Source organism: Macrobrachium nipponense, chromosome 9 (genome assembly GCF_015104395.2).
Source record: "Macrobrachium nipponense isolate FS-2020 chromosome 9, ASM1510439v2, whole genome shotgun sequence".
NCBI lineage: Eukaryota > Metazoa > Arthropoda > Malacostraca > Decapoda > Palaemonidae > Macrobrachium > Macrobrachium nipponense.
Window position 1 is genome coordinate 56,664,419 of NC_061110.1, and position 12,500 is coordinate 56,676,918.

The 12,500-nt window shown below is 37.7% G+C and overlaps 1 protein-coding gene across 1 annotated transcript in view; it reads right to left on the reverse strand.

Moving 5' to 3' along the window:
• LOC135218331 (3'-5' RNA helicase YTHDC2-like) overlaps nucleotides 1–12,500 on the reverse strand; it is a 789,914-nt gene that overhangs the window by 231,022 nt on the left and 546,392 nt on the right. The window contains 1 exon segment of the mRNA XM_064254560.1: nucleotides 3,852–3,966. Coding sequence (XP_064110630.1) covers nucleotides 3,852–3,966 — 115 coding nt within the window.

The window sequence follows — 12,500 nt, forward strand, 5'->3', positions numbered from 1 at the left end:
AGCGACACGAACTGAGCCCAGAAATCGAAATATTGTGCTAAGAGCCTTCCCGTTTGTTGCAAAATGAAGGTAATTGATTGAATATTACTAGAATGTAAGTGTTGTAGCTTACAATTGCAGTTTTCGACCATTTCAGTCGAGTTACATTTGACCGAAGAACGAATTTTTTCTATTTATCGATATTTATATAAAAATATTTCAAAACTGATAACAGCCACAACCATGGGTTAATTTTAGTTGTATTCTACATGAAATTGCGCACATTTTCATATATAAAACTTTATGTAACGGCTAATTTAAAATGGTGCAAACATTACGACAATCGGGCAAAAAAAATTTATGATTTTTTCGGTAGTTACCGCGCGGACGTAAGGAAAAAGTTTATTTCATAAATTCACCATAAATCGAAATATTGTGTTAGAGACTTCCAATTTGTTGAAAAATAAAGGTTAATGATTGAATATTACTAGAATGTAATAGTTTTAGCTTACAATTGCGTTTTTCGACCATTTCGGTCGAGTCAAAGTTGACCGAAGGTTGAAATTTTGTCACTTATCGTTATTTATATGAAAATATTTCAAAACTGAAAAAGCTACAACCATGCGTTGTGTTTAGTTGTATTCTACATGAAATTGCGCACATTTTCATATATAAAACTTTATGTAGCAGCCAATTTGAAATGGTGCAAACATTACGACAATCGAACGAAAAAATGTCTGATTTTTATGAAGAATTACTGCGCGGACGTAAGGAAAAAGTTTTTTTTTCATAAATTCACCATAAATCACAATATTGTGCTAGAGACTTCCAATTTATTGCAAAATAAAGGTAAATGATTGAATATTATTAGAATATAAGAGTTTAGCTTACAATTGCGTTTTTTACATTTCGGTCGAGTCAAAGTTGACCGAAGGTTGATATTTTGGCACTTATCATTATTTTTATGAAAATATTTCAAAACTGATAAAAGCTACAACCATGGGTTGTTTTTAGTTGTATTCTACAGGAAATTGCGCACATTTCCATATACAGTAGTATCTCGAGATACGAAATTAATCCGTTCCGAGGCGCCCTTCGTATCATGAGGTTTTGGTATCTTGGACCACATTTTACATGTAAAATGGCTAATCCGTTCCAAGCCCTCCAAAAACACCCCATTAAATTTCATAATAAAGCTAAATTGACCTATAAATAATGAAATACTACAACAATTTGGACCATTCAATACCCAAATTAAGACTAAAAATGCAAAACCTGTAAATAAAGTGTATATTAGTGTACAAGAAATATTATTACTGTAACGTAAAATGTGGAAGCTTACCTTTCGAGTGAGGCTACGTACATACGTAACTATCCAAGGAAGATTGCTTCTGCCTACTTTTCACAATGTTTGTGTGTGAGTCTTTTCGGGGGGTGTCTTCTACAAATGATTGCACTTTATGAAAAGTGGCTTTAATTTCTGCCGTTTTTTTTATTTTTTATGTAATATGTACGTACGTACACTTAAAAAAATATATGTACGTACTACAACGTAACTATCCAAGGAAGATTGCTTCTGCCTACGTACTTTTCACAATGTTCCTGTGTGAGCCTTTTCGGGGGGTGTCTTCTACAAATGACTTGCACTTTATGAAAAGCTGCTTTAATTTCTGCCGTTTTTTTCTTGTTTTTCTTATTTTTAACTTTTTTTTTTTTTTTTTTTTTACTTTTTTTACTTTACGTAGTTTTTTTGTGTGCAGAATTTCAACTTTCTTTTTTTGCACCTCATGACTCTGTTGGCCCTGGTGTCCTAAAACATGCTTGCCAATATTGAGCCACTTGTCTGTTCTTCTCTAAGGAGCGTCTTACTAATTCCTTAAAGCTGTCTGATCAGTGAGATGCAAGGAAGGCCCAAACTCCCATGATGTCCAGAATCATGCCAAGATATCTAATAGCCTGCTTGGACACCAAATCATATTTCCTTCAGTTGATGACGATCCCTAATCTCTGGTAAAGAGACAAGATATTGTCTATCCTGAAGTAACACTGCCTCTACGGAGTTTAGGTCAGCAAGTCATCCAGGTAAGACAGAAAGTAGATTCCTTTGGAATTATGCCAAAATCAAGACTAAAGCAATGACTCTGACGAACATTTGATGAGCTTTCACCGGGCCAAAGCAGGAGCTTTGAACTAGAAGTCCTTCACAGACATAACAACTGAAGAAATTTTTGTGTATTGTGGTGGATTGGAATATAAATATAAGCAACCTGGAAGTTTATTGAAATCATACAACCTCCCTCTCAGACAGATTCCAACACTGAATGGGCATTTCCACCGTGAATGGGTTCGTTTGACGGTGGTGAGGACTGAAAGTCCACAAAAAAATAATTGGCTGTAGATGCCTTGGGAGGGAGAATGGATGATCTACATCACTCCCTTTTGGAGCAAGGACCCAACTTCCTACAACATCACCTGGGCTTTGGTTGACTGTGGCTGATACATCAGGAATGAAATTGGCACAAGGGAGAGAGGAGGTCAACGATCCCTTGGAGCTAAAACTACACTCCTCTGTTCCTAAATGCAACCACACCATCCAAAAGTGAGCGACAGACTTCCACCTGTGGCAGCAGCCCTCCACTTTTCTTACACCCCTCTTTTGGATTGTAGCCATCAGAATGAGGGGGAGGTGAATAGGCTTGTAGAAAGTACTGAGAATTTTACTGATAGAGGACAAGAAATTTGAACTACAGTGGTACAGTGATATTTAACAGGGTATCATAAAAATGAGAGGCTAGTACAGTAACACCCAGAACTTCCGCGAGGTTTGGTTCCAGACCTCCCCCCACACAAGGGGAAATTCACGTAAGTTTGGCACGATCTCTAAAAATGCTAATAAATGCTTACTACTTCTAGAGTCTGAACACTACATATGACCCTAATCATGCTCCCTAAATATCAAGCTAACTTTTAAATGAAATTAAAGTTGCTGTAATTTCATTTAAATGTTAGCTGAATACATTACCCATGAAAAAAAAAAAATAAATGGTTGGTAAAAATAGTGTGTGAAGATTACATAGTACAACATAGTTCTCTCTTCTTTCCCCCTCCCGACCAACCAATCTATTTTTTAGAAGTCTTCTCAACCACTTCGTTACCCTGACTACAGAGAGAGAGAGAGAGAGAGAGAGAGAGAGAGAGAGAGAGAGAGAGAGAGAGAGAGATTATTATTTAATGTTATTTAATTTACACATAACAGCTTGAAAACTTATAAATTTCATTACAAAAATTAAACAAACACCTTTGCAGGGTTTCTCCAGGATTACAAAATGTTGCCTTTGCATTCGTGTGTCTGTGAAATACTCATGTATGATAATTAGTTAGGCTCCAATGAAAAAGTTTGTGCTATTGCGAATTTGCGCAACTCAAATTGTGTAAGACTGAGGTATTACTGTAATGACTGTCCCCACTCTTTTGACCGATGGCTGAAAGCAGTAGTGATTAAACTGAAGGTTATTAGGAAAAAAAAATACAAGAGGAGACATATGCCAAAAATATTGAGGTTAAACCCTCACCAACATTATTAAGAGCTATGAAGTCATGGTTTTGGTTACCAAAACCAAATGCAAGGCCACGCAGCTTGACATACAGGGAGGGTATGATGTAGGTCTTTCTACAATGGCCAGGAAAACTTACCTCTGAGAGCTACTAAAGACTGTTTAGTCTGTTAAAAATTCAGCACCTAGATAATTTTTCTTCTTTGTACATATTCAGCATTAACATTTGTGAATGTATTAAAGGCATCTCACTTTAAATAATCTAAGGATTTAAAATCAACCCACAAAATGGACATAAAATAAAGCATCACATATTACCTGGAAAGCTTTTAGAAGAACCATATGATCACTGTAAGTCCCAGCAGCAAACTTCTTCCTAATTGCATTTGCATTCCTTTTTTCACTGGGATGTTTTGGAAGTGTGAATGGATCCCTGTATAGATCACAAAATAATATTAATGACATAAACCTTATCTCTCCTTTGATATTTATGACTGGTATCAGGACAAACATCACAACAATTTCTTACATCACACGTACTTAAATATCTAATTTTTTATAAAATCAAATGATTTTTTTCACATGCAAACCCTTTACTTTTTATACCCCTTATCTGCAGTAACAGTCAACTCCTGACACATCCTCAAGAAGAAGAGTTCCTTTTCTGACTATCTGAGTATGCACATTGGTCAATGAGCATTCTTATGGCTTAAAACTGGTAATTTTCTAAACTTTTGAACTAGATGCAGCTTGGAAAAGTAGTGAGAAGGGCATATCATTATTAAATGAAGTGATGGGTTTGTTTGTGAAAACATACAAGATTAAATATGAACAAAAGAATAATTAAATGCAACTACAACTAATAAAGAAGGAAATAACCATTTAAGAACAGGTAGCTCTGGAAGTAACAATGACTAAAAAGCTTCAGAAAATTATAAAGAGCAAAAAAAAAAAAAAAAAAAAAAAACAACTCTAAATGTACGGTATTTATTTACAAGGAACAAGGGAACAAACAAAATCAACCAAAGCGGTATTAGTAAATGCTTAAATGCATATAAAACTAACATAAGAAAAACACTGATTTATTTATCTAACATTATGATTTATTTAAGAAAACAAAATATTATCAAAGCCAATGGAGAAAATAAATATTATTACTCTAGGTAAAATTAACAACTACCATAAAATGCTGAAAGTAACAAAAGCAGCAAGCCGACATGGCCAGACACTTGAATTCTATGTAGTAGTAAAGAATGATGAGATTATTTATCTTGGCAGGGATTCTGTTCCAATGGGCTTGATAAGCAAAAGTTGCCAAGAACTGAAACTCGGCAATTTATGGTGCCGATAACCGGATTTTGTTGCCAATAACCAGATTTTGGGATGGAATGGCACCTCTGTTAGTTATGTATCATCACCGTAAGTCTATTATCGGCTCCGATAATTGAAAATCAGCGCATTATGGTGCAAAAAATTGCTGATTTTATGGCACTGGACAAGCACCATAAAACTGGATAGCTATTAACCAAGTCTGCTGATAACTAGGGACTGCCTGTATTTGCATTTTCTTGATGCACTTCAAACAGTATTCATCATTACACAGATAAATGCATTACATAGAATACCTTTGAACATCTCATGTTTGATGCTAGGTGTATATAAGATCAGGAATACATATACTACTATAACTATGGGGAAAATTCACTCATTCATGGACTTTTTTGTACAGCCCTATTCGCTAATTATTGTATCTTTATTTTATTTTTTTGAGTAAATATATTTCTTATGATATAAAATGTAAACAAAATATCAATCCCTCTCCTCTCTCCTCTCTCTCTCTCTCTCTCTCTCTCTCGCTCTCTCTCTACTCTCTCTCTCTCTCTCTCCTCTCTCTCTCTCTCTTTAATATGAATCACTGTATCATAAACATAAAAATACAAAACCATAACTACAACTGTATGAGAGAAAATGTGTGTAACTTGATTAGTTTTCACATGTAGTTGTAACCACATATTTTTAGGGGTAATGTTGTAAGTTAATTGAAATTATTAAAGTGTTTTAGGATGATAATTTAAGGTATATTTCATGTGTGAACTATTAAAATAGGCAGTTATAAGCATTTTATTTAAGGTAAATTTGGTGTTTGGACTATTAAAATAGGTAGCTAGTATAAGCATTTTTAGAGGAGGGAGGGTACCAACTTATTGTAGGTGGTTGTGGTCCCTAACCACTGCAGTGGCTGTCAACTGTACTTTAAATGCATATGCACATACTGCATAAGTACAGTGGTACCTTGACATACAAAAGGCTCAACTTACGAAAAATTCAAGTTACGAAAGCAAATACGAAGATTTTTTTGGCTCTACAAACGAAAATAGTTCAGGATACAAAAGGTTGTTGCTGTAAAGTCCCAAGATTCGCCAGGACCACCGATAACAATTTTAAAACTTGTGCGCCGCCAACTGAGTACTCGCCACCATCCTCCCGCTCTCCCATTGGTTCCTGATGCTAGTCGCCGCCATAAGATCCTGCTCTCCTATTGGTCAGCATCTCTCCCATCGTGCATCTACTTAGCGGCGTGCTTCTTCGGCCACACGGTAGCAGCAATGTTTGTATATGCACACGCAATTTGTTCGTTCTATACGATTTCGTTTATTAACGTAAATTCGTTAGTGATTTCGTTGTAGTACTACTTTATCGTGTTGTGTGAAAACTTTACTACATAACTTAATTACGCACAGTATATATGTAGTCATGGGTCCCAAGAAAGTTGAAGTTCACGGAAAGAAGAGGATGCTTTCTTTGGAGACAAAAATGGAGATAATCAAAAAGTATGAAGCTGGCATGCGATTGAAGTGTGATTGCTTAGGAATATGGCCGAAATCCATTGACGACAGGCACCATCCTTAAGCAGAAGGAAGCCATCAAAGCAGCTACACCTTCCAAGGGCGTGACTATTTTGTCTAGCAAGAGGAGCCACGCGCACGACGAGATGGAAAGGCTGCTTCTTGTCTGGATAAAAGACAAAGAAATTGCTGGCGATACAATGACCGAGATGGCAATCTGCCACAAGGCCGGCGCTATTATTAAGACGTTCGACGAAATAACGATCAAGGAAGGCTACAGTTCTCAGCAAGTCTTCAACTGTTGTGAGACTGGCCTTTTTTGGAAAAAAATGCTTCGTCGGATGTACATCACGGAGGAGGAGAAGCTACCCGTGCATAAGCCTATGAAAGACAGGCTTACGCTCGCACTTTGTTTCAACGCCAGTGGGGATTGCAAGGTGAAGCCCCTACTTGTGTATCATTCAGACTCCTCGAGCCTTCAAGGCGCACAAAGTGCTAAAGGAGAAGCTTCCAGTGATGTGGAGGGCTAGTGCGAAAGCCTGGGTAACGAGACTTTTGTTCTCCGAGTGGGTAAATCTGTGTTTCGGCCCGACAGTGAAGAAATTCTTGCAAGAGAAGCGCCTCCCTCTGAAATGTCTGCTGTTGTTGGACAATGCACCTGCTCACCCTCCTGGCCTCAAGGAAGATATCCTAGCGGAGTTTTCTTTAGTCAAGTTGACGATCCTGAAACTGTTTCACAACCAGATCTTGACGAGATCGTTGCACTCGGCAAGCCCATGGTGCTGGTCGTCGACGAGGATGACATCAATGACCTTCTTGAGGAGCACCAAGAGGAGCTTACAATGGATGACCTGAAGGAGTTGGAGGCCATGCAACATAACGTCGTTCAAGGAGTTCTCTTGCAGCGGCGAGGAGGAGGAGGACGACCCTATGACAACGGCAGAAATTAAGGATGCTCTAGCTGCTTTTCATAAGGTGCAATCATTTGTAGAAAAGAGACACACCGAAAAGGCTTACACAGGTCGTGTGCTTGCACAGTTCGATGACGTTTGCCCGAGTCGTTTCAGGAACATTGTGAAAAGTAGGCAGAAGCAATCTTCCTTGGATAGTTATTTTTTAAAGAGGCCTTTAGTAAGAGTAAGCAAAAAGGAGGATCCAATTGATACTACGAAAAAACAGAAAGTTGAAAGTGGTGAGAAAAAAAAAAAATTTAATTTAAAGTTTTTTGTAAAGTTAAGTGTTACAATTTTGTTAATGTGTTTCGTAAAGTTTAGTCTATGTTTCCTGACATTTTTAATGTGTTTCGTAAAGTTAAGTGTACGTACTACGAAACAAATTTTCTGCCGTTTCTCCTCCTCCTCTGTCGCCACTTTCGGAGATAGCCTCACTCGAAAGGTAAGGTTCCACATTTTACTACATACATACGTATGTATGTACAGTATTTCTTGTGTACCATGTACACTAATACACTTTATTTACAGGTACTATGTAGTACATATTAGTAGTACGTATTAAGTTAGGTATTGAATGGTCCAAATTGTTGTATTTCATTGTTTATTGGTCAATTTAGCTTTATTATAAAATTTACTGGGGTGTTTTTGTAGGGCTTGGAACGAATTAGGCAATTTACATGTAAAATGCGGTTCAAGATACGAAAAGCTCAGGTTACAAAGGCCGCCTCGGAACGGATTAATTTCGTATGTCGAGGTACCACTGTATATGTTTCAAAATTTGTTGGGGAGGCCTGCCTCCCTAACAAAGATATATACATATATTTGCATATATTACAGTTCTCCCTGAGAATTAAAGCAAGGATAAAATGTCCTGTATCATTTTCCAAAGAGAGGAACCTATGTCTTATACTCCCAAGGGGGAAATTTAAGTCTCACCATCAAGGGCACAATACAGTCATTGTCAGTGCATGTAAAGGGTTAAAAAATTGCAAAGACTGAAGAACACTTGAGACATTGACATTACTGCAAATCTGAGTGGTGATCTCCTTTAACAAATGAAACCGCTTTCCTTGGAGGATATTTACATACAATGAAATTTCTGAGAACAAAACAGGTTTGGTTTTTATACAGCCTCCCTGTGTAAACATCAAGGTCTCATTATCTATGATTCAGTACTATCTATTGTCTGCATTCAGGCTTATTACTATTTGACAAGGGTGCTATGCTTCAATTTGGTGTTTGTCTACTTGTTAGCAGTATTACACAAACTTTATGTATATCTTGTGACTGGCAACAAGTGACTGTACTATGATAGAAACAGACAATGTGAGTGGACTGCTCAGCCTTGGTGGAGATTTGCATGTTCAGATATTCTTGTATTTATATTAACTTTCTTTTTACATGATTCTTACACACAGTATCCAGCAAGCCATTTGTTTCCCTTTTCTCTTGAATAAATTAAAACACAAAATAATAACACATAAGAAGCCAGCCATTCAAGAGACAATGACTAGATTTCCACAAAATTCTACTGCTCTTAATAAATTCTTAAAATACCTCATTGGTAATTCATGGAGTATCTATATTAAACCCAAGGTCAAGGCAAAATTTCCACAGAAGATGGAGAAATCAGAAGTGTTTTAAAGAAGGAAGCACTCTCTAATTAAGTAAACAAATCCCAATCATACCATTTGTTCCTATTGCTGCACTTTAACACATGAATTAAAATTAGATATTACACAATCTGGATAGAGGAGTTGTGTTACGTGTAGGCAAATCATGTTAAATTCTCATGTATGTACCCATTTGAACATATTCTACGCCCCCGAGGAATACGTTGCACCTGACCACGATCTTTACGGATACATGGTGGTAACTTAAAAAATTAATATATGAAACAGCGAAAGTGGGTTTCCTGTATATTGTGAAAACATATCTTTTCTGTTCTTTTATGATTATTGCATCTAGAAACGGCAATTTTCCATCTTTTTCCCATGAACTTCTAAACGACAAGGAGACCTATGATAAATTAACACAAGATCCCACTACAAACATCGCTGCCCAATTTAACAAATCAGTCAGAACCATCAGGGGTAATAAGAAGAACATAGAGTTACTGGAGTCATTAAAGATAATCAACCTCTATCTCCCCTATTTTTATGGCCTCTCAAAAACACATAAGATGGGATTCCTCTACGCCCTTTCATGAATAAAATATCCAAATGGCTTGCAAACCTGTTATCAATCTTTCTAGGAACATCTAATCCTCCCACATTAAACATGCAGAAGATTTAATAAAGAAAAATGTAAGTTTGAATATCCCAGCAAATAGCATCAAATTGCTCAGCCTTAACGTTGAATCATTATTTACCAAAGTCCCAATCACAGGCATGTTGTCCTTTCTACAGAGGAAGTTACAACCATATGAAGAACATTTTCCTCTTGGTACTGACAAAACAATAAAATTACTAACCAACAACGTTTTTTCTTTCAATGGTAATTTTTACAAAGAAAAATTTGTTTGTAGCATGGGCAGTCCTTTATCCCCTCCTAGTAAACCTATACATGGAATATTTCGAAACAGAAATGTTGTCATCTATCAAACCCTGCAATATGATCTGGCTTAGATACGTAGATGCAGAGATGGGCAAAATCACTAAATTTAGTGATTTTGATAAAAATCACGACGAAGATCAACTGTAAATTTAAATGATTTTCAAAGTCATTTTCAAAATCCCTTTAAAAATCCTCTAAAATTGTTACTGTGCAACTGCAACATGTAGACATGAAGTTGTAAAAAAAGAGACACTCTTTTTATCAGTATATACCAAACCAAGAAACCAAAACTATTAACCAAAAAAACAAAAATAAAATAAAAAATTAAAAACATAACCCTCCCCCACAAAAAAATTTTATTGTAGGAGTTCTATGGGCTAAAAGGGCGTGTTTCAAAATTCATTTTTTTTCCCATTCGCCTTCAATATAGCAACTGTTTGAATTTTGCATCAGAAAGACGTGTCCTTTTAGGTTGTGCATCATTCCTGAAAATAAAAACAATATTACTTTAGGAGCTGATGATGGAAGAGTAGTATTATAGTGTTTAAATACTTTCAGTACATTAGGGTACCATAGTAAACAAGACCGATTTTTACTTGTGTCCTGAAAATAGTGCAATACTTCCAAATCTTCTTTGTGAGTTGTCGATGAACCTTTTAAGGATTTTTCAAAACTTCTGCAGCAGGAGCAATGGTATTTAGGGACTAAAATGGCCCTTCTGCTCTTCATAAATTAAAATGATCATTTGGATGTTTACAATGTCAGAGAGAGAGAGAGAGTATTACCCAGGTTAGGATGTTACACTGACAGATATCCATTAGCAAAAAGTCGAATAATAGTTGTGTATTAAGAATAATGATCATTTTAATAAAACCGTTGTTTCACTATACAGGTTCCCCCCCCCAATATTCGCGTTCTCCGGATTTGCGAACTCACGCTGTGGCAGGATCACAAGCTAAAAAACAAGCGGGCAAGACCCCCACCACATAAATTTAACCAATCCGGCTGCCAAACTCACCCTCAGCCACACTTTCCTCTTCACACTACAGAATACACGTAGGAAAATTGACTTACCTACACATAGAACACAAAACACAAACACATGTACTCACCCCAACTCCAGATACTCAGGGTTAAGGTGGCCTCACACTAGGCCTTTTTTTTCTCAAGCTTCGAGCCGTTGCTGGCAAAATTGAAAAGCCGGGAGCTTTATTGATGTCGTCCTCGTCGATGACCAGCCCCATGGACTTGCCGAGAGTAACGATCTCGTCACGATCTGGTTGCGAAACAGTTTCAGGATCGTCAACTGTTTCTGAATCTGCACCAGCTTTACCCAAGACTCAGGCGGATACGGCATCAGGCCAGTTTTCTCCACGAAGAATTCAAGGTTCACCTCAAAACCTCCTGCCAAGCTTGATCGATGAGTCGGATGCACATGACAACATTGAAATGCTCCTTACAAAATTCACGCTAGGTGAAGTTTGTGGGATCTGTGATGTCTAAACATCTCTTGAAAATATCTTCCTCGAGGCCAGGAGGGTGTGAGAAGGGGCATTGTCTAACAACAGCAGACATTTCAGAGGGAGGCGCTTCTCTTCCAAGAACTTCTTCACTGTTGGACCGAAACACAGATTTACCCACTCGGTGAACAAAAGTCTCGCTACCCAGGCTTTCGCATTAGCCCTCCACATCACTGGAAACTTCTCCTTTAGCACTTTATGGGCTTTGAAGGCTCGAGCAGTCTCTGAATGATACTCAAGTAGGGGCTTGACTTTACAATCCCCACTGGTGTTGGAACATGGTGCGAGCGTCAGCCTGTCTTTCATAAGCTTATGCCCGGGTAGCTTCTTCTCTTCCTGTGTGATGTGCGTCCGACAAGGTATTTTTTTCCAAAAAAGGCCAGTCTCATCACAGTTGAAGACTTGATGAGAACTGTAGCCTTCCTTGATCGTTATCTCGTCGAACGTCTTAATAAAGGCTTCAGCCGCTTTCATGTCCGAGCTGGCAGCCTCCCCATGCCGCACCACCGAATGGATGCCAGTTCGTTTACAGAATTTATCAAACCACCTACGAGAAGCCTTGAAGTCTGGGGTTGGCGTCGATGTCCCTTCTCCTCCTTCGTCTTCAGCCTGGGCAATCAGATCACCAAAAATAGCGCTGGCCTTGTGGCAGATTGCCAGAGATTTCTTTGTCTTTAATCCATACAAAAAGCAGCCTCACCATCTCATCATGCACGCGGCTCCTCTTGTTGGACAAAATAGTAACGCCCTTCGAAGGTGTAACTGCTTTGATAGCTTCCTTCTAATTAAGGATGGTGCCTATCGTCAACGGATTTCAACAGTATTCCTTAGCGATCACACTCAACCGCATGCCAGCTTCATACTTTTTAATGATCTCCATCTTTGTCTCCATAGAAAGCATCCTCTTCTTTCCGTGAACTTCAGCAACTTTCTTGGGACCCATGACTATAACCAAGTAAATTAAGTTCACATACAACATGATAAAGTAGAAAGCGAAATCACTAACACGAATTTATGTTAACAAACGAAATACGTATATGTGAATGAATTAATTCTGCGTGCGTACGATAACGCTGGTGCGACAAAGTGGCC